General features: G+C 41.6%; 1 protein-coding gene across 1 annotated transcript in view; it reads left to right on the forward strand.

Moving 5' to 3' along the window:
• The window catches only part of dnah2 (dynein, axonemal, heavy chain 2), a 212,666-nt gene that overhangs the window by 118,065 nt on the left and 70,660 nt on the right, over positions 1-23,941 (forward strand). The window contains exons 18-19 of the mRNA XM_041965689.1: positions 19,218-19,406; positions 21,642-21,823. Of these exons, the coding sequence (XP_041821623.1) occupies positions 19,218-19,406; positions 21,642-21,823 (371 nt within the window). The remainder of the gene's footprint in view (positions 1-19,217; positions 19,407-21,641; positions 21,824-23,941) is intronic.

The following is a 23,941-nucleotide window of genomic DNA, read 5'->3' on the forward strand; positions in this document are numbered from 1 at the left end:
TCGAAATGCCCCCAAACCAAACACAGGAGGAAATGTGGCTCCAACACAGCTGCAGCCTGCCCAACATGCTCTGGCCTCGCCTCATAGTGACTCACCTAACTGAGAAGCATCCTCAACGCCGCCAGAAGATACAGAAGACGGGATCCACAAACATGAACTTCTCTTCTCATCCTGCAATGACTGTCCACAAGTCTTAAAAGCTGAGCTGAAAACGTTTTTTGGAGATGATCTGTCATCTATCATGAACCAACTACAAGCCGTCAAAACCAAGCTGTCCAGCTGCATATCAGCGAATTCACATGGATCTGGCTGGGCTAAAAAAACATGGGGGGCAAGACGAAACAGTCTCTATCCACCAGCAGTGGAACATCTGCAGGACTGATCAAACTTGAAAATAAGCATGAAGACTCAGAGTCTGGGTCACACCGCAACAAGATCAGGATTGTGGGCTTTCCCAAGGACGCCAGTCTCTTCGCCACTCTCCACTGCAACAGCCACCCTGCTCAAAGTGGCTTTCAAACCAGAGATCAACAGAACTAATGCGCACTTCAACCAAAGCCCAAACCTGGGTACAGCCTTGCGTAGAAATGTCCCATAGATGATATCCTTCATGAATAACACTTACAGCAACTCCAGAAACACTGATTCCTCTATTAGATTTTTAAGTTGGAATATTAAAGGTATGGGTAATCCTGTCAAAAGATCAGAAGTATTTAACCCACCCGAGAGGCCTTTAATACTCACGTAGCATTTTTACAGGGAACCCATTTACGAAATAAAGACCATTCTACGCTCATGTGCCCATGAGCAGGAAACATTTGTCATGGCAATTTCAATTCTAAAGCCAGAGGAGTAGTAACACTGATTAATAAATGGGTCCAATTTTCTTCAACTAGTTTATTGCAGATAAAAATGGCAGACACCTGATTATTGAAGGCACGTTACTACATAATCCAGTAGTGCTAGTGAGTATATATGCCTCAAATTTCGACTGCTGATTTTCGCTGGGGATTTAAACTGTGTCATTGATCCGACACTAGATCGATCAAATCCTTGCAAATTCACTCAACCCTCCATGTCCAAAGTAGTCTCAGAATTCATGGTTGAAAACAGATGTTTCGATCCCTGGAAGAAGAATGAGAAGAAGAATTTTGCTTCTTCTCTAGGTTGCACCAGTCATGCTCCCATTTTGGGTGATTTTCTGTTGACACCACTCTTATTTCTGAAGCACCCTTAACTGAGTGTCACACAATTGTCATCTCTGATCATGCAAGTCACAGTATAGATATCCAACTCCAGGTTCACCCATGTTACTCATCACCCTGGATGTTCACCTTCTCTTAGCTGACAACAGATTTGTAGAATTTGTGTTAACCTCCATAGACAATTTCACAGCTCCTAATCAACCCAGTTCCACTTCATATGCACCAATATGAAAAAACTGAAAGCATACTTGCAGGGACAGATCATTTCCTACTCTGCTTATTTGAGTAAAAGGCATTAAATTAAGATTCAGGAATTTACCTTGAATATTCTCAGTATAGACCAGCAATATGCTGTCCATCGACTGAACTACTTGAACCCACACTTGATTTAGAAACTGAGTTTGATCTTATCACTACAAATGACACAGAACAGCTTCGATTGTGTATTCCCAGTTCATATCACATTCCACAGATCAAGAACTGGCTGGTCACTGACCCTAAAGACTTAAATGAAACCTTTAAAAAGTTTTATTTGTGCCTTTATTGTTCTCTCAGCTCTCAGGATTCATCAATCACTATTATTCAGTTTTTACTTACATCCTCTCTACCGCTTAACCCCTCTGGCTTTACTGATTATCTGCTAGCTGGATCTGCTGTTCAGATTTAGTGTCATCTGGTTTTCTGCAAATAAAGGCATAGAGAGTTTTCAAGATGTATAAAAAGATGATACCTTCTCCAGGTACGCAGAGCTTCCCACTGAATTTAGATTGCCAGCAACCCACCTATTCCGCTACTTTCAGGTCCCTCAGTCCAGAACCCACTATGCCCCCTAAACAATCCTGGGAAGATCTTCTTGAGCTGAACCCGGAGCAGAAGTCACTGATCTCCAAGATCTACGGCCTGTTCTTGTCACTCGATGAGTTTTCTTTGAACAAAACAATGATGATACAGGAGCAGGGGCATGGCTTAAAATTCACAGTGGAAGGGTGGAAAGGGGCCAATAAAAGGACCCATACAAGCTCTCTCTCTGTGCCTGACTTGGACTCATACAGTTCAAAGTCCTGCACAGGGTTCATTTTTCTAAAGGCCGGTTGTCTGAAATGTTTCCAGAAGTAGTGGACAGGTGTGACAGAAGTCATACATCTCCATGCCGTTTCAGTCACATGTTCTATTTATGAGTTGTGTCATTTTTGGCAGGACTAATTTGAGATTATGTCTGAAATGTAGATTCAAATTAGAAGCAGCCCTTTTATTGTGATGTTTGGTGGCCCTCAGGACTGTAGCCTATTCACCACTGTACGGCTAAGCCTTTTAGCTTTCACATCGTTATTAGCACGACATCGTCGTCTACTCCGGTGGAGATCTAATCAAGCAGATTAGATTGCTGCCATTCTTTGGGAAATGGCAACCCTTTATGAACTACTTCAACTCACTAAAAAAGTCTGACCAGCAGACTAAACCTTTATCTTCTTTTTTTTCCTTTTTTCTCTCCTTCTTTCTTCTTTGACGTTCTTTTTGTTTGTTTGTTTGTTTCGTTTTGCTTGTTGCTTTGTTTCATTATTGCTCGTTCAATAGGGAGCGTTTGTTAATATGCGTAAGGGATACATACAGCCGTGAGCAATTTTCCACTTCTGGTGAGGGGGGGTGAAGGGGTGGTGGGATGCTGTGGGGGAAATGGAATAAACAAATGAGGGGGAGTACTGGAATGACATTCTTCCTGTAACATGTTGGACCAGCTTCACAACAGAATATCAAAACAGGGAAATGTGACTAGATTTTGAAAAAGTCTGTTCAACTCCTTAATAAGGAAATGAATACGAAAAACAGTCTACAGACGAGTTAACAAAAGTAATACAGTCTGTAAGGGTCTGCTGAAAAAAGCAGTTTGTCCTTGTGTGTGTGCTTCTATATTAGACCATGCCTCACCACTACTGGTAATTAATCTTCAAGTTTTATTTGTTTTTAATGTTAGTAATGGCCAGTTTTTTTTATCTGTACCATTTTTATTCAAGAAATTGAGGTGAATAAGCTGCGAGGTAGAGCCGTATTTTTTGTGGAATTTGGTCAAATTCAGCAGGCACTGCAACATGAGTGTGTTCAGCCCTGCATAAAATGTAGCAACAGTTTTAAGTGGAACAGTGGTTCATTTAATGTTGTACTGCGTGCTATATTTCAGCTTCTATTCAGCTTTTGCAGCATTTGTGTATTTGGAGTGCTGTTCCTTAATGTTAGTGATTTTGTTCTTGTGTGTGTTCATTGGTTCCACTATAATAATAATAATGCCCTTTTAATGTTGTTAATAAAAAAAAGAAGAAGATACAATTGAAATACACTTGTGGTCTTAGAACCCACAGATATATGTAATTATGCCCTACAGTTCCTCTCAGCAGCTCCTCAATATTACATTGAGGACAGTGGGTCGTGTCTCACCATGAATCAGTGTGTTAATGGCTGATTGACGCTCAGTGTCAAGCAAATGAGGTCTAGTAAGCTGGGTGATGCTGTAGCAAAGACCTGAGGCTCACTGTAATTGGAAATGACAGGGTGGATGCTGTGGCAAAGAGGGGTCAGCTGCCCGCGCACACACAGACATAGCACACATGCCACATGCACACACATTTCTCATTCTTCAGTCTCTCTCTTTCCTGGTGTCACACACACACACACACACACACACACACACACACTCACTCACTGTTGCTTTCTAACACCTCTTTCCCTCTTACCTCTTTTCTGATTCACTCACTCACACTCACGGCCTGGTTGTAATTAGTGGCACAGGGTAGTGGTCACACATAATGCTGCTAATTGGGCCGGCAGGCACCATTACCCAGAGCTAATCACCATTCTCTGTGTGACGAGGCATCCTGGCCCTCTGACCACTAGCTGCTAGCAGGATCCATATCACATTGCCAGAGCTCAGGGAGCCCTGCTACACCAATTAACCAGCTAAACTCACTGACTCACACTGTAGGTCTCGAGCATACTCCGCTTTACCATATTTTCAGGTGGCGCTTTTGAATTAGGTCCCGCTGCTCAAGGCTAGCCATCGTTCTTCCCCATCTGTGACATCTAACCAACTGCAGCGCAGACTGTTGTACTTCTGAAAATATCTTTGAGCAAAACACTCGCCACGTCCTTACCTGTACCGCTTGACAGTCTCTGTGCTTGCGGGGCTATAATGGGCATCGTTATCCCCATTTGGGAAGTACCCAGTGCTAGTCAGCTGCACCAGACTGGTTCTGTGAGTGGCCCAAAGATGACCTGCTGCTCCTCTAAGACCTTGGTGGCTGCTGTTTCCTACCTCAATATGACTACAGCCTCTTTATCCTTACTCTGACACGATGAGACCTTTAAGAGCCCTATGAAATGGATCTGGCCCATCAGAGTCTTGAGGCCAGCCAACCTGAGAGTACAGCAGCCTTTGAATGGGAGTGAGAGAGGGAGAGGAGAGTGGATTGCTGTCTGGAATGAAGGCAGTAACCTGAACATGGCTGAGCAGGAACTGAGAGCTTTTTTCAGCTTTCCACATCAGGAGGCTTTCATTTTTGTGCCCATTAGACATGACCTGACTTTAATTGCATTTGCAAGCCTCTGGACCAGACCTCATTCCAAATGAGGGTTTCGTAGCTCTTTTCGGCAATGCTTGATTAAGCTTCGGCTGTCTTGTAACGTTAGAGAGCTGTAGCCTTCTATTTTTTTTTATTTTCATAATGCTTCATTGTAAGTCCATGTGCTCTTTGCAAAGAGTTAATTTGTGCAAATGTTCATTTACCATGGATGGGCTGTTTGCTTTTAGGACTTAGCATTTGTTTTTGTTACCCAAGTGACCACCTGATTTATTTCAGTTACAGCTAGAGTAAGTTTCCTAGCAACAAATGAAGAGTTTCGTTCATGGTGCTGGACAGGATGATGAAAATATTTTGAGGTGACGAGATTAATTGAACTGTTATCTCATCACGGTGTTCCCCACATCGTATTTCAGTGGAAAAGGGCTGCCTCACCTGACGTAAAGATTGCCTTCGCCACCATCAGAAGGAATTATTACACTGTTATAGGCTACAACGTTAACCTCCAGGGGAAATAGCTGAGCCGTGTCATCATACAGCACAGGCCACATATTTAATGAGTGAGACTACTGTTTAGACTGTCATGCTGTAACTAAATCGATCTCTGTGATCTGTGTAATACAGCAGATGTTGCAACATGTCGCAATGTTGGGAAAAGCAGAGACAGTCAGAGTTTTGCTCTGGGAGGACTCCAAGCTGGCCAGGCAAGAAATAGTCCCACACAACCCCTGTAAAAACTGTTCTTCTTCACTACTTTAAAGGAAAGCCTCTGCTCTGCTTTCCCTCCATTTATGTTATGCTAGGAAGGGATCACTACAGGGCCAGTACGGACAGGAATGATTACAGTAGGCAGTAACTTTTTAATGTGCACAGGATTTAGAATTTGACTTGAAAAAAATCCAAACTGATTGTTAAGATGCTCTTAGCCTTCTATAGCTGGCTATGAGGCACTTGTTGATCTTTTCTAAGAGCATCTGAAGTTACTCTACTTTTTGGAAACACCTTGCAACTGTGAGAAGATACATAGAAAGAGCATAATGATCAAATTAGCATTTGTGCTTTTGGGAAAAGGGGCCCTGAATCTTTTCAGTCCCCTATCCTCAACCATTTTGTTCTGCGACGCACTTTAGGGTTTGGGTATATCAGAGTGGAACTGAGCTGAACCTAACTCACCTGCCCAATTCTCGTGTGCATGTGTATTCATCGTTTGCAGATAATGGGGCAGACCTTTTGACAACTCTGAAGGAGAAAGAATGCAGAGAAATGCACAGAAAATCTCTTCTTAAAGCCTTTTTTTTTTGCCTTTTTGCAGTTTGAGTTCTCTCCTCAGTCACTTCACAGTCACCACCTGACTGACTTCTGCTAATCTCCCTCTGTGGATAAATGGCTCTATTCAATTCACTAAACACCTGTCTGTTCAATCGCTATGTCACTCATCTCTTTTTGTGTGTGTGTGTGTGTGTCCATCCAGGCTGTCGGCGGGGAAACACACTGAATTGGAGGAACAGGTGAGCAAGCTGCGTAACGGCCTTTTCAAGCTCAGTGACACACAGGAGAAGATGGAGGCCAAGAAGCAGGTGGCCGGTTCCAGTCTGACAAAACCCAGTCCGTCATAGTGCAGCGGAAGATAGCAGCCGACAAGCAGCAAAGGGTAAGCCTTGGATTTTACTTTAACATGTTAGCTGTCCTCCTTAAACATTTGCGTCAAAAGAAAGACTTACAAACACAAGACTATGCTTTATACTTAGTATGAGCAGGTCCATGGTCCTGTTAGCATCGTCATTCTGAGCATAGTAGCGTATTAGCATTTAGCTCAAAGCACCACTGTGCCAAAGTACAGGCTCACAAAGCTGCAGCTCTCGACTCTTAGTCTTCCACATCCAAAAGCACAACATGGAACAACACTGTACATACTTAAGATGTCCTGCCTCATCCGTTAAAGGGAGCATAGCTGCTCAAGTTTAGAAGTTCTTAAAGATATGCGTCCATATTCAGTGTGGCCAACTCTCGATGAAGATCCATGTGGTGAAATGTTTTTCTTTGACAAATTGTTAGCAAGGGCAAGGCAAATATGTATATGTAAAATACTCTCAGCATTCAGAAGAATAAGCCTTACAGCTACAGTCAAGATTGGCAAAAGGAACTCTCTGCAATTGACACTTGGATGTCCTCTTCAGAGGCCAAAGAAGCCAAAATGTGAAAAGCGGCCAGCAGAGTTTGTTAATCTAAGTGTCTGGCCCTCGTTTTACCTGAGAAAAGTTCATAATGACTCATAAAGAATTATACCCTGTTGTAGTTCATTCACCTATTTTCTGTCTTTTCTCATTTACTATGGAGTCTCTTGAATAAAATGAGCATGACAAAGATCAAATCCCACGGCTGCCCCCCAGCACTGGTGCAGACAGTGATGCAGGCCATCATGATCCTTCAGGGCAAAGAGCCCACCTGGGAGGAGGCCAAGAGCCAGCTGGGAGAGAGACAGCAGCAGGATGAAGGGATGAATAGGGGAAGGAAATTGAAAGGAGAGATGCAGGGAGACAGAGCCATTTGGGCCTGACAGAGAGGAGATTGGGAGTGTGGCAAAGAAACACGGAGCAAGTGGTGAACTAAAGTGCCCTAAAAATGAGCAGCGGAAAACCTGACAAGTACACAATATGTACAGTCACACCATTCATCGAGAGGAACAGCGGGGTAAGGTAGGATTATTTGTAGTATTTTCAGCTTGGGGTTTATTCTTTGCCATCTTCATTTGCATAGCATGGCCAAATTGTTGAATTGAGGCCATTATCTCTTCAGGAGTAGACGCTAATATGTCACCTGAATGATTGAAGTTAGGATCGGCTTTCTTGAACTCCCCTCAACCCAAGCAATTTGTCCATAGATGAAAAGGTTTAAGACGTGCAGGTCAGAGTTGAGCTTTGGAGTATTAGTGCTGTTGTATTAAAAAAAACAAAAACTGATCTGTCCCTTTAGGAAAGACAAACAACGAATAAAGGAGACAAAAAAAAGTGCCATAACTGGAGTAGCCTCAGTGCAACAACTTCCTCACACCTCCAATACAACTGGCTTATTTGTCTTGTGTTTGACACCTAAAGCTTTTGAATCTTTAAAACGCTGCTTTCCTCCCCCTCGCCTGTTGATTGGAACCACATCTTATTTTTATTTGGATATATATTTATATTTTTGGCTTTTCAAATAGGATTACAGCAGGTGAATATTCACTGTAAAGACGTCAAGATTCAAAGTCAGGCAATCACAATATCACCTTAAGTTCATTTTTTAATTAGATGCTGTTTACAAAAAACGAGATGTGATTTATGGAAAAATATAATTTTCTCAAGTGCTGCAAAGTCTAATGAAGTTTGCTAGCACACAGGTGAAATGTGTCCCCTCTGACTCACTGAGCTAAATTTTCATCTTGATGATCACAGTCCCGTAACGGTAGAGGCGATGAAAAAAAAACTGATAAAAACACATAAAACACAAAGTGCTAGGGTGGTTGGGGAGATTACAAGGAAGGTCACAAAACAAGGAAACATTTTGCTCTTTACAAGAGGAACTCAGATTAGGAAATTAATCAAACTGATAGTTATAAAAGAAAGTTATAGAAACAAAATATTTCCACTGTTCCCTGTCCTGTGTGCCCTTGGAATTTCTTGCATATGAGGTACATTTTTATGTTTCAAAAATACTTTGAAAATAAGCAAACAGAGCATCCATTGTGTCTGTCTGAGTGACCTTGGCCTTCCTGCATTTGTTGTTCATAATATGATGGAGATGGATGGAAAATCTGCTCTAATGTTCTGTCCTTCTGTGTGACAGTGAGAAGCAGAGGTGAACAGAGGAGAGGGAGTGAACAAAACATTTAAAGCTTATTATGAGGAAAGTTTCGTTGAAAAATTTTTTTGGTAATTGCTTTTCTCTGTGGTTGCAGAAGGATCGTGCTGCACTTGGCTTTGTTTTTCATTTATTACTGTCGTCTGCTCTGTGTTTTAAAGTGTTATACACAAACCTAAGTTACCTCAATCAAGTTGTGTGGATTTCTCCTGTTTGAAGATTACAACTGATAGTGAACCTCTAAGGCCAAGCTCTGAAGTGCATCAAGAATACGTTTCCACAAATTTTAGTCAAATTTCCCTGCTGAGGACAAGGACTATTTCATTATTTATTTTTGCTGTTACCGCACATTCATCACCATTAATGATCATTTTCATCTTCTTTGTACATCTCGCAGCTGCGTTACACACAGCAGCACAGGTAAGGTACACAGGACCACTGGCTGACCATATTTCAACAGGAGATTATTTAGGACTGGCAGACCGAGGGATGATTATATTAATAGAAGGCTTCCAGAGTTGTAATAGGGACACAGGCATGTGTGAGCAGTGTAGGGTGGAAGCAGCTTTTTGAAAGTCACAGCGTCAGCTTTCCCTCTTGTTATCACTCTATCTCATAATGCATTAGAAGGTAATGCAAAGTGATTATTTGTCTACCCATTGTTGCAATTGATGTTCCCTAGTTAATAGTATAGATGAACACTGACGAAGTGTGTGTGGAAAGTACAGCACACACGATACTACTTGATATTTTGGTGGATTCCATTTGCTTGTCTTGAGGACAGTGTTTGCCTACCTATCCGTCAGGTGCCCCTGTGGTCACACCCAGCACGTTGACATGTACAGCAATTCTATGTCTGCTTGCCTCTGGCTGCACATTTCCATTGACTTCGTAAGCATTTCTTGCCACTTTTCTGCCTTGCCTTGTATGATGCCACTGAAGGACCTTCCCTCCATTTGTTATTTAGCTACCTAGAGCTTTTTCCTGAATGTGAGCAAGTGAGTTGCAGCAAAGCGAAGACTTGGAGCACTTGAGGGTTTTTACAGAATGTTTTGTGCCGGGAGCAGAAGCTGCTGCAGCTTCAATCTGTTCTTTCACCACACTTTTCCCTCTTTAAAGCAGTTTAGCCTCAGACATTAGCAGGTCGAGGAAAGTAATCAGTATATTGAAAACATGAGAACATGAGCCCCTGTACAGACATTTATAATGGAAAACAGATTGTCTTGAACTGTTATCAACTGAGGCATTGCAGTGAAGTGCATTATGGTCATATTTTAGGAAGGCTCTTGATATTTGAAGGGATTTACTTTGACTGGATATAAGATAAGCCATCAGCAGTGGAAAGCCAGGGAAAGCTACAAAGAAAGTTTACAAGAGCTAATATATCCTTCCTGTTTTCCACAACTCCTGCGACTTCTGTTTCCCCTTTCTTTCTCAACTCTTTCTAAACTTAACTCTTTTCATGTGTGTGTGTGTGTGTGTGTGTATGGTCTGTGTGGCATTTTTTATGTCCTCTCCTCCAGTCTGTAGCTGCACTGACATGGAGCGTTTATTTCAGTGACAATATGAACAGGAGCTCAATCAAAATAAAAATGCCTCATTGAATCAAATTAGCTCATTTTGAATTTCCCCATTGGGGATTGGTTGGTAGAAAGATTTCACCATGTGCATAACAAGTGAAAATCGTGTCATTTCCAATTTTTTTTTCCATTGTCAATATCCGAAAATTTCCCTATGATGGTGGCTGTTTTACCCATTTGATGTCTCCACAACTAATAAAACTAGATACCAAAGCAGTAAAACTAATTGTCAGCCACTCAACACCATTTCTGTCATTAGTTTGCTTGAGGTGGATTGCCAACGTGCGTCACAGATTACTGATTACTGACTGTGGAGCGAGTGAACAGGAAAAAGCTGTTCATTATTATTTTGGAAGCTGAAATGGTTTGTGTCATCTGTTTTTACTGTGTGTTCCTCTAAATACAGAGCGTGTCCTCTGAGAGTTAGGTGGCTGCAAAGATTTATGTACTATCAAAGAGAGAGAGAGTGGACAAAGGAGAATGAGTAAGTCACCTCACAATTTTTCCATCCCAATCTTTAGGTCATCACTGTTCTCATCCTCCGTCTTTTCAGAATGTCCTTCATCGCCGCAGATCCTCTCCTCCCTCTCCTTTCTTTTCTCTGGCCAATTTCTTCCCAGTGTGTGCCACTCAGAGAGTTTCTTCCTAGTTCGCCTTTCTGACCTTTCATTCTCTCTCCCTCTCTGTCTCTGGGTCTTTGCTCTGCTTCATTGCTCTCACTTCATTCAGCTGCCAGTTCACAATGTAGCCACAGCGTGACATTTAGGGACAATTGAGTTGTGGCAGTTATAGATTGCGACTGCAGCGTTTCACAGTGATGTATTTGTCTAATAGCCGAGTCGTCTGTTCCTTCTGACTTGCCAATAATCAATAACCCTCTCTGTTTCTTTGTTCATCCACATTCTCTTCCATTGGGGTAAGAGTGGTAGTAAAGGAGTTCCTGCAACTCTAACTCATTTGATTATGAAAATGAACACACTCCACAGATGCAAACCCTGCTGTGCTGTGCTTCACATCAGTGTCTCTCATTGTGGACTACCCCTCAGCTCTTTCTGGTAAACCCAATAAACTTGACTCTTTCTGTACTTAAACTAAAACAAATACAAAAGTAAATAGTATTTTTGTAATTATTCATTGTGTTACCACTGCTCCTATGCTTACAATGTGACATTTATTTATTTTTATTTATTTATCACATAAACAACAATGTACAAAAAATAAAAATAAAATAATAAATAAAGCACACATGTATACATGCATACATACATACCTATACATACACAGTACCTATATAAATAATAATAATCATAAGGAATCATAAGGAAATAAGTGCACATTAAAAAATCCACACAAAAAACAGTAACATCTCGTAAGCAACATAGTTTGAGCGAAAGGGAGTAGAAAGAAGTATAAATTTATCTAATCCTACCCCTATAATTTTAACTATTAATATGTTCTAATTTATTTCATTACTAATAATTTAATAATAATAATAATAATAATAATATAATTACACTATGTATCATTTCCTGCCACATTTTAATTCAAATAGCAAGCAAACACCTTGTGTAAATTATTCAATGTACCTCTTATACAGCTTTGTACAGAGCTTGCACTTTGATATTTTGAAACTTACATTCATTTTATGTTAAACATGCTGAAGGAGACGACTGGCTCACACTGAGATATCAGCGCAGCTGGAAAACAACAAACACCCCATTGTCAAGACAAATTACAACCTGAGAGGTCAGGCGTGAGGACAGAGGGATTGAGGGAGGATGACAAGGAAGGGAAAGGACGAGTCTGGAAAAAGTGACAGAGAGGACAGGAAGAGGGCAGAGAGAGAGAGAAGGTTGACAGATTGAATGAAGGGAAAGCTGCAAGAATTGGTTGACAAAGTGGAAATAGAAGCAGGAGAGGGAATTGCGGGAGGAGAGGTGGAAGAGTTGATGAAAAATGTCAAGTTAGTGGATAACCGGAGGGAAAAGTTCGATGGAATAAAAGAGACTGGGCAGGATATGATCCAATTCTTTAAAAACCTATATATGGACGATGTATCTGTGTAGTTACCTGCTTGTAAAATGCTGTTGTGTTTTTGCTCGTAAATTGTTACAGTTTTTTAGGAATTAGATTATCTATATATACATGTGATTTGGTTATATGCCGTACTGGTTTACAAGAGTCGAGTACGCTCAAGAGTATATGCTGACAGTATACAGTGGCATTTGGGGTAGCCCTGGTCAAAATTTCTATGGCTATGGCCTGTTCACAGTCACTGTTAAGAAAGGCCAAGTGATGCAAATTTCAAAGCTTTACAAATACTCTGACTCCTCAAACCTTGTCCCAACAATCAGCAGTCATGGCCTCCTCTCAGCAGCTGTCTCCACAAAGCAGGAGAAGACTATAAGAAGATAGCAAAGCATTTTCAGGTAGCCGTCTCTTCAGTTTTTTAATGTAATTAAGAAATGGCAGTCAGCAGGAACGGTGGAGGTCAAGCTGAAGTCTGGAAGACCAAGAAAACTTTCTGAGAAACTGCTCGATGGATTGCTAGAAAGGCAAATTAAAACCCCCGACTGACTGCAAACACCTTCAGGAAGCTTTAGCAGACTGTGGTGGTGGTGCACAGTTCTACTGTGCAGCAACACCTGCACAAATATGACCTTCATGGAGGAGTCATCAGAAGAAAACCGTTCCTGCCTCCTCACCACAGATGTTTGCAGAGGAACATCTAAACAAGGCGTATGTGTTCTGGAAACAAGTCCTGTGAACTGTTGAAGTTAAGTTTTTGGCTGCAATAAGCAAAGGTATGTTTTGAGAAAACTACAAAAAGCCTTTATGAGCTGTGATACTTACCAAAAAGTAAGTACTGGCCATACTGGGTGCCCAAACTTTTCCTTTTTTGTTATTTTAAAACTGTAAAATATGGACATAAAAAATTAGTCCTGTTTAAAACATGAAAAATACTGATCTTTAAGTTTGTGGCTTTTGGTAATCAGGTCACTTTCAGAAACAGAAATACAGAAATGAGTTGTCAGAACTTCTGCATGCTGCTGTGATGCTGACTGTGACATCAGATTAAATGCTACAAGTATTGTCAGTATGTATTTGGAAAAGCTGTAAAAACTGACTGTGTGCTACCTGTTCATTACTGAACTGTAGAAGAATGAAAATAGTGACTACGGAGCGGGTGAATATAGTGGAGCTTTTTCTGCTGGCTGAAGACAAAGACATGTCCCTGAGGATATGGTGGAGACCAAATCAGAGCTAGAGGAAGAGTGGATATTGGATTAGATTCATCTGGTTGACACAAACATGACTCCAAATAAGTGCTTCCTATCTGCTGGATGTGTAAATCAGTAACTGTTTGCTTACAATGAACCAAGGTGACAATATGTTAGTGTTGTGTTTACAGCCTGTCTTTTCTGCCTCAATTATCAAAAAAATCATTTATTGTAAGTAAAAAGTGACGTACCTTGGTCATCATTCTACAAAGGAATTAATGGATTATATACTGCAGATCAATTGATTGACAGTGTTGTGAGTTGTATTACTTACAGTGATACCATGAAGATGTTATTGTCTGTACCAAGATTTAAGACCCCCCTAGCAATGCCCCCCATCACAATGCTCAACAGCACTGCCTGCTGTGAAGCAGATGTGCTTCCTGAACCATCTCAGGAAGTCCATCCTGCCTGAGGAGCTGCTGATCCAGTTCGACACTGCGACCATCCACCCTGTTCCCTGTTCATCCATCACTGTCTGGTTTGAAATGGCCACCAAACAGGACATGAACGGACAGTTTGGACTGCAGCCTGCCCATCCAGGACTCAGGCGACTCCAAAGTCGGAAAACAGGCAGGAAACATCAATGCAGAGCCACGACACCCTGGACAACAATCTGTTCCAACTTCTCCTCACTAGTAGGCGCTGCAGAGCCCTGTAGGATTCAACCAACCACACACAAGAAGTTTCTTCTCACAAGCCGTCACTCTGGTGAGCATCCACTTACTTCTAGATTATATTTTTACTATTTTTTTTAGTTTAGTTTTTAGTAATTTCTACATATATATACGCAGTATATATTGTGTACACATCATGAGCCAATAAAGCTTGTGCTGACGTTTGTTTATATTGAGATTAGGTCATTAATAGTGATGCTGATGATTTCATGTGATATGGATTGTGATTGTTCTTAATGTTTATAATTATCTATATACTGTCTTTTTTGTCTGAGTAGGAGGACAGGGAAAGATGAAAAGGGGCCGACAGAGTGGAAATACGTCAAGGGAGGAGGGAGAAAGAAGACAAATAAACGAAGGAGGACAGAGGGCGAGGGATGGCAAGGAGCCATAGCAGGAGGAGGCATGGGGAAGGAAGAGGGATGAGAGAAGAGAAGAGGTGGAGAAAGGGTGGCTGAATGAAGATGAAGAGTAATGCTGAGGTCAGTAGAAAAATAGTTACGAAATCTAAGGACAGACAGAGAGAAAGGGGAGAGCTGAGGGAGGATTTGTAAACATTTGAGAATAAATATGTCAGACATGAAATGTAAATCTCAAGACAAATGAAGACTGTACTCACGAGGTGCTTTGTTACAGAACGGTACTGTGTACTTTTTTTTTTTTTTAGACTAAAACATAGGTTAAACATAGATACATTTCCCAAACTCAAACTAAAATAGTAAACCGCTTGTGAATTGTTGTACAGACTTAAAACACACATACAACCAGGAGAAATGATTGACACAAAAAGAAAAAGACATGCGAACTCTACAACTGAAGAATGCAACCAAAGATTCTGAAGAGAATGACTATTTAACACAACTGGGTATTGTAGAAGTGCACTGTGGAGGTGGAGAGTAGACTAGAGCAAGACTAATTTCCACTGCAGCAATGCTGACGGATGGACTAAAGGAACCTTATTTTACCCTATAAATTTTTTATTCCTAGATCCTCCAAACTATTAGCTGCTTCCCCTTTGTTCCTTTTCTCTGCCTCCCTACCTTTCTTTCTTTCCCCTCACTCAACCTCCCCTAAGCTCTCTGCTGGGATCAAACTTTTAGAATAGCTCTGACTTTGTTCTAAGTCAGCTTGTTCTTAAAATTACAGGAAAAGCTTCGGCACTTCCAGCATGAACTTGCAGCCACAAAGAACGGCATGATTAACCTTGGGCAGTAATCGTAATCCTCCTGCATGCACAGTGCATGTGTTGCATGTTGTATTACATGCCCCAGCAGAAACGACACATCTGGGGTCAGTAACAATATCAGGTTTACTCTAACTAATATTGTTTGGTGACAGTGACCCTGGATTAGATTTGCCTTAGTTTGGTTAGTTTATTTTGTAATTATTTAATCTGTTTGTAAAATTAGATTATTTTGTATTTGGGCTGGTATGTATTGGTTCAGCTTGCTTGACTTAGCTTTAGATTTTGGCCTCAGATTTTCTTCAGAACACAACCAAACATCCTGTAATATAAGGCTATTGCTGAAGATTGCTCAGAATGTAATATGTAGTGATACAAACAGTAACCTCATGTACACTCAACGCCGTATCAAAGGATTGTGTCTTTGATGAAGTTTTACATGAATTATGACTGAACTCTGTAGAGAGAAAAGGAGTCATGAAATTAAGATGTTTCAGATATGATAAAACCTCAGAACTGTGGAGCAGGACTTGTATCCTTTGATCTTGGAAACAGAATGATGTACCTTTACAGGCACAGAACATTCAGTACATGTTTGGAGCTATGGCAGACTGAATAAAATATGGAAGAGATGCATGCCATTGCTGGAAGTCCATGGCAAACGTAAATAAAACAGAATGTTATAACCTGCTAATCCTTTTTGACATTTACTCAATTAAAAACAGTACATTATATTTAATGTTTGACCTCATCAATTTAATGGATTTTTGTAAATATCTGCTTATTCAGAATTTGATGCAATAACTCATTTTAAACAAGTTGGGACAGGAGCAACAAAAGACTGAAATGGAACGCTCCAAAAACACCTATTTGGAACATTCCACAGGTAAACAGGTTGATTGGTAACAGGTGATTGTATCATGATTGGGTATGAAAGTTGCAAGGATGGAGCGAGGTTCACCACTTTGTGAACACATGATTGGATAAAGGATGTTAATACATGGGCTCAGGAACACTTTGTAAAACTGTTGTTGGTGAACACGGCTTGTTTGCAAATGATTGCAGTCTGTTTTTATCTACATTTTAAACAGTGTCCCAGCTTTTTGGAAGAAGGGGTTTTGAGGCACTGATTCACAACCTTTTGACTTGTGACCCCTTAAAATGAAGAAATGTCTACTTTCGATCCCTCATGACTTGATGCACGTGTCAGTGAGTTGTGAGCAGTAAAGCCAAACATTTATTTTGTTTGTTTGTTGGTTTTATTTGAATGATTTTTAGAGGCCTGAAGAAGGAAAATTACCCAATTATTCATGTGGGGAAATAAGCACAGATGAGAGGAGAACGGAATAATGTGGCTTCTATTTTCGTATGTTGTTTGACATTTCCCAACAGCTCAGAGTCATGTTGCGAGCCCTTGTGTGTGTCCTGACCCTCAGGCGGAGAACACTGTCTCAGGAGACATCACACACAATGATTCTTTGGCGTTACTGTAGGCAGTAGGTGATATAAGGGGAGATGCCGTCCTCCTTGTTAACCGGCCACCCCTCCAATCCCCTTGTAGCAGAGAGAGTGCAGGGGCGTTGTTTAGTGAAATATGCTAGTCTAGTCAGCCTGACTCATCGATCCTTTATCTGACTGAGGGTTGTGCAGGATACAATCTGTGGCCTCAACCATGGTTCTGACATATCAGTAGTCTAACTGTGCCGTATATTGATAAATCAATGGCGCTGTCCATGCTGTTGTAGTAGACAGATTTGTAATTGTGCCTTTTAGTCACAGTTCCGGCCTTCCGTCAGTTCTATCTTGGATCTATAATATTCTCAAAACTCTGTTCTATGCTGGATTGTAGCCTGTATACTCTATAGAGAATTCATGAGCAATGATCAAAGTGACAAGTGGCCACATGTAGTCATAGAAAAGTGAGAGGATCATAGAGACACACTGCTGCTGTAGTATTCTTGTACTATTCCTGTGATCATTCAGTAGCGCCTGTGCTGCTGAAAGACCAAGCCACCAATGTAATAATTAGGATTAGGGTTACTCTTACTGTTGAGCCATCCCCACTGTTAAAAATGAACAAATCACCGGCTGACTGTAGGTAACAGAGTGTGTGTATTTATCCCCTGCAGGTGCGTGTGCTGTGGTCTGTTTGAGGTCTTCAAGCTGCACTTCAGCCTCCAGACATGTGCCAACTCAACACAGTACAGAGTACAGCTTCTCCCTTTAAGGAGGGGTCGTAAGAAAACACAGAACACACACAAACATATCTTCTTTTCCTCTATTTGAGATAATCCAACAGGACAAACCTTTTATTTTCAAAGGCTTGGAACACGCTTAATGCCCCCAAAGACACACCATTGTGCTTTCAAATGTAGAACTGTGTATAAGTTATGCTTCCCTTCAAAGACTGCCCCCTCATTCACACTATCAGAAGATAAGATTTTCCTAACTACCTTTCCTGCTCTTGCATGTCCAGTGTGGACAAGACTTATGTTGTAAGTTCAGGTGGAACGAACTGGGACAACAAGGACCCTCTGCTTTGCCACCTGGTTTGTATGTGCTGTTGAAGGTTTTTCTTGTTTTGCTGCTGCAGCAAGAATATTCTTCCCACTGGTAACATTAAGAGAGGCAGCCTGTGTGTGTTGATGTCTTCATCGTGGTTTCCCTGCTGCGTCCTGAAGAATTTTCAGCTTTTGCTTAAGTATGACACTGACAATCGAGAACAACTGTATGCCTTCTGTATTTGATTAAGAAAACAGCCCCCTGCACTGTGTATATATATCATACCCTGGTGATGATGAATACATGTCTTCGTCTCTGCTCTCTCTGACAGCTGAGGATCTATTCACGGCTGCTTCACTGAAGAGACAGGAGAGCAAGAGAGTGTGTGGGTTTGTGGATATGTGTCACTCACTTCCATTGCTTTATTCCATCAGTGGGAATTAGATTCGACAAAGTTGAGCTCAATATTAATGTGATCACAGGAGGATTTTGCTGCTGCCAAGATTTCTTCTCCCTTCAGCTTAGAGTAGAGTCTAGTGTTTATCTAGCTAAGTTAATGATGTTGGGCCGTGATTCATGACTTGTATTAACTCACCCAGTTTGACGAAAGTTTCACTGTTACATAATCTTAATGAACACATTTAACAAACCCTACTTTCTAACCTATTTCTCTTTCTCTGTACCCTCCTTATATTATGCATTATTTGCCCTATCCACTTTCTTCTCAGCAGTTTCTCACCTGCCCTCTTGTGCTTTGCATCACCCTATCCATCCATTTATCCCTCTTATTGCTCCCGCTGTCACCCATGAATTCTACGGTTTTACCCTTCCTCTTCTAGGGGATTTGGAGAATAGCTTTAATGAGCGGCAGAAGATTTTGATGTTGTGAGCTCTCCTCCTCGTCACCTCCTTCATTGTTAACAACATCGGCGCTCGCTTTGTGGAGCCTCCCGCTCTGTGCTGCTCTTCAAGCTGTGAGTGTCAGCTGTTATCCCATCAGTCCCTGTTGCTTCTTCTGTCTCGTTGTTCTTCTCTGTCCACGTTGCTCTCTCTCTCTCTCACTCTCTCTCTCTCTCTCTCTCTCTCTCTCTCTCTCTCTCTCTGTTTCAGGCTGTCTGACTGAGCCCTTCCTCCCACCCACCATCAGAAGCCCCTCTTTCTTAACTCCAATGGCTAAAATGGCCACCAGAGACTGAGGCAATGCTGCTGACTTTCTCAATTGTTGAGTTTAAGTTAAGAGCTGTATCAACTTGAAATTAAGCAAATGTCACTTGTCTAATTCTGTGAGATTGTGGCTCACTTGAAAACTCTAAAATCCCATCATGTCAAGTGAGTTCCACCATCTTGGCTCATCCATTGTCACTTTCTCAGCCCTCTCCCCAGGTTGTGGAGGAATCCACCTGTAGGACTCCTCTGATCTTTGTTCTGTCTCCTGGGGTGGACCCCACAGGAGCCCTGCTGCAGCTGGCTGAGGCCTCGAGCATGAGCAAGCACTTCCATGCTCTCTCTCTGGGCCAGGGACAGGCCCCCATCGCCAAGAGCATGATAGAGGAGGGCATAAAGAACGGTACAGTGCCATCTTTGCTCAGTCTAACTGCTCTGCTGTCCTCGATTTGTTCTGTTGCTTAGCAGTGTTATTCCTTTCTCCCACAAGTGTTTCTTTTAGGCTCAAGTGTCATTTGTGCTTGACAAAGTGCACAAAATACTTGATGAATATTTGATTGATTTGGTTTATTCAGATGAATCTTTCACTCTGTGTATCGACCCACTGTTCCCCTGCTCTCTCATGCTCATCAGCATGATTTGCAGCTATTTATTATACCAGTGGAGGCCTGACTGTCAGTTTCTATGGTTTGTTGCTTTTCAGACACGCCTCTCTGTAACTAGGGAAATGTCACTGTTATACATCAAGCATTTTGTTTGTTTGAGGAAGTCGATTTTTATTGTCTTTCCTTTGATTCATTTTCACCCTTCCTTGTCCTCCCTCTTCTTTGCCAGCATACAACAGCCGTAAAGACCTGGGTACAAGTGGCACACCACCAACTTCTGCTACCATAAAGGAATCAAATTTTCGAACACAGCAGTGATTCTTAATAAATGGCTTCATACATATCTAATTAAACATACTAATGCTGAATGTCAGCATACCAACGTTGACCAAGTTGGGGTTTGATCGTCGCACTGAAACCCCACACTAGGGGTGTGTCACTGTTTAGTGGCAATGCAGGTGCAACAATGCATGGCCTGTTCAGCAGCCCTGCTTAGACCGCTACTCTGTATAATATACAGCACATTATGTACTTGATTGATTCATTAGGTTAGGATTCATTAGGTCGCTCATTAGGCTTGGATACAGTCATAGCCAGCACTGACTAAAGATAAAGCACCTCGTGTTACTCAAAGACATGCATGAAAATAGGCAGGTGTGGTGGCCCAGTGGTTCAGACACGTACCAAGCAACATACCCGATTTGATTCTGGTTGGGCACCTTCGTCACATGTCGTACCTCTCTCTTGCTTCACATGTTTCCTGTCTGTATTTTCCATCTGTTATTCACCTGGTGTGTGCATATTAGACGCCATTTCAGCACCAGGAGCTGTCCTAACAAGACGACCCACTGTTGTCTCTCCTGGAAGCATGACAAGCAGGTGGATCACCTGAAGGTGCAGAAGCCCCATTTTAACTTCAGCTCTTCACACATGACCATTATCATAAGTCTTGAGGCCCAAAATATAACACCACATGAACATACAGTATGTAAATATAAATTGAAACACGTACATATATGAAATAAAGAAAAGCAATCCCAAACAAAGCTCCACCATAGTCTTAATGAATTTGATCGTCTACTTATGTTTTATTTTTTCCTCAGCATCTTCCTGGAAACGAAGGCCTTCCTGCAGCTGGGCTGAAACACTGTATATGGCTTCAATGATTCTGACTTTGAGGTCAGGGCCTCATCTAATACTGAAGGAAACAATGACAGCTATTGACACATCTGCCATCAGATGGACTGCCATCAGTGCAGCAAGGACGGTAGTGACAACAACTGAATGATAGAGTGTCTATGATGAGGTTGAGTGGAATTTATTCACGGCTGATGTGTTCTTTGTCAGTAATGTGCTCTAAAACACAAATATAGACGTAAAGGTGCTGTATCCAAGAATTGGCCGCCTGTCAAATTCAATACTCCAAACAAATTGGAGTACCACCTGAAAGTTGTCCGCCCCTGTCGGAACAAACAAGGAAATACATTGTGCCTAGCCAACCTCTGCATTAACAGCTGTTTACTTACCAGTGCAGATGAAACAGTGTGAGTTCAGCATCAAACTTCACCCCTTTACTCGCCAAGAGCTGTCACCAGCACGTGTAAACTAGCCTAACACCAATGTTAAGTCTCGTTTTGTTCAGCCTTCGTTGTGTTTCCTGTTCCATTCATAGACTACCCAGGGCCGTGGATGAGAGGTTAGAATACACCCTTAGGGCAGCGCAACTTCTTTCATGTTGAACTGAGAGCAGACTAGACAACTCCCTGTCACCTCTTGAGGTACGAAGTGGTATTATAAGACAGGATGGACGGACCGGGGCTCGCTGGTTACCATACCAGCTACAGTGGATATTTCTGCACCACAATACATAGACATCTTCTTCTTCAGCTTCTGTTGATCATTTTTGTTAATTTTGCCATTTATTTCAACTAAAATTCTTACATATAGATCCTCAAGCTCAAGGGCTTTACTTGCCCTTGGTCTTTGTCTTGCATTTCATAGTCAGTCTGTTGAGATCGTCGTCTTGATGCCCTTGTAGGCGAGTGAGAGTCTGCTGAGTCTGTACCTGGATGAGTATGAGGAGAGTCCCTGGGATGCACTGAGGTACCTCATTGCTGGGGTCAGCTATGGAGGTCATGTCACAGATGACTACAGGCGTCTTCTAGCCACATACATCAATAACCACTTCTGTGATGCTGCCATAAACCAGCCCTTCTTCAGGTGAGACACTGTAACACACTCACACACACAGACATCTCTTCAAGTCATTGAATATGGGTAAACATCTATATACACAGTGAAGAACATGAAGAAATTATGAACCGTACCTTCAGACTCAAGCTGTGCTGCAAATTAAAGACCCAGCATTAAGGTGCTGTATTTAAAATGCACATAGCTGTGCTTTAAATAAAAAGGTAAGTATTAATGTCTAAATGCACACAGTCCACTGACATAAAAACACATTACTTTCTGAGGAAGCGCACTGCGGCTGCACTCAGCTGACAGAGGCCACTTCAGCTCCCTGCTGGTGCTCCTCATGGTCACAGAGTGCCAGCACCACCAAGTGGACACTCAGACTCGTACAGCCTGGGAAATATAGACACAGTGCCACCCTGATGAACACTGACAGGAACACTTAGTCCTTGCTTTTTTTCATTTAATCACTTACACAAATGCACACAGGCACCCGTGTCCACTCACTTCATTTCCAACCAACCATTCTCAAAAGACTTAAGGCTGGGGCATGCTGGTGGGAGAGCAGATAAAGTGTCATTTCTTATTCACAAAAAGCCAAATTGAAGTCTTCAGGATTTTTTGTTGACACTTGATCCAGCTGTCATGACATGATTAAGGTATATGAATAACTCTGCCCCTAAAAAAACACTAAAAACACTAAAAACCCCTCATAATGCACACCATAGTACGTAGATGGAACCATGGCAACTAGTTATTAATTTGCCATTTTTTCATATTTTCATTCAACTGTATTGTGTAGTTTTACTAGAACAAAATAAATGATAAACTAAGCTGTGAAGATTCTCAGTCATCCAGACGAAAGGCTACCTAGATTCGAAATATATTAGTCTATGCACAGGCTCCTACTTTTAGCTGCAAAAAGTGTGTTTGCTTATGACAGTATTTTCATGTGCATGGCTGTCTGTGTTCGGGTGGGGATTACTATCTTTTCCATTTGTGTGTTAAAGCCTGAACTTTTGCGTTTCATGAATGGGTAATGAAGAAGCTGTGGCGAATATCAAATTGGAACTTTGCAAACATATTCAGGTTTGAAAGTTGTCCGTGGAGGTGTGTGTCCCACATGCTGTCAAGTAAGATAATAAATCTGAAGATTGATGGAATACTCAATGCCGGTTTACATGAATGAAAGTAAACAACATTGATAATTCAGGAAGCGTGGAATAATGTTGGATATGTGAATGAGTCTGCTAACAGCTACCCCAGTGGTGCAGGCCATATTCCCCATTTCTGCTTTATCTTTTTCTTTTATTTCTTAAACTTTAATGAATCACTGTACAGTTCCAGTAGATCCAGGTTAGACAGGGTGGCAATTAAATTTCAGCTGTAAGTTGGGGTTAGGATGATAAATTGCCATCTGAAACGGTGTGTTTGTCTGTCTGTGTGTGTGTGTGTGTATGTGTGCATTAGTTAGTCTGTCCCTGGTGCAGCTGGACAAAGTGATCAAAGGCTTAGTGGGGATGTCATTGAATTTGGAGCAGACCTTTCACTGCATCTATGACGCCTGTCCATGTCCATCTATGACCAGACCCTCACTACACACACACATTCACATATGCACACACACACACACACACACACACACATATGCACACCAAGTTCTTTCAAGGCTACAGCTTTTGTGTTTTTTATTAATTCTTTTCCAAATCACAACATGTAATTCTCAACTTCTCACTTTCATACTGATGCACTCCTTTACTTGCTGCCTTCCTTTTTTTCTCACTTCATAAAGTGGGCAGACACAGACTAGAATGAAGAAGTGCTTGGATCAATATTATTGACACAGGTTGGAGAATGAATAGTCTTGGATAAAACGAGACCAAAAAAAAGCCAATGCTGCGTCAGGACTAAAAGTATGTAGAAACAATGCTTCTTTTCATTTTCCACACTCCGCCCACCTGATCGCACACTTTATTTAACAGAGCAGACTGCAGTGTGCCACTGTTTAGCACTCAGTTGTACAGGAGGCTATTCTTAAATATCCAGGACTCTTGTGTATTGATCTTTGTGATTGTGATCTGATCAACACTAATCTATTCCGCTCTCTTCAGCCAGTCAAACAGCTGCAGGCCTGCGTCTGTACTG

This window comes from Chelmon rostratus, chromosome 23 (assembly GCF_017976325.1).
Source record: "Chelmon rostratus isolate fCheRos1 chromosome 23, fCheRos1.pri, whole genome shotgun sequence".
Lineage (NCBI taxonomy): Eukaryota > Metazoa > Chordata > Actinopteri > Chaetodontiformes > Chaetodontidae > Chelmon > Chelmon rostratus.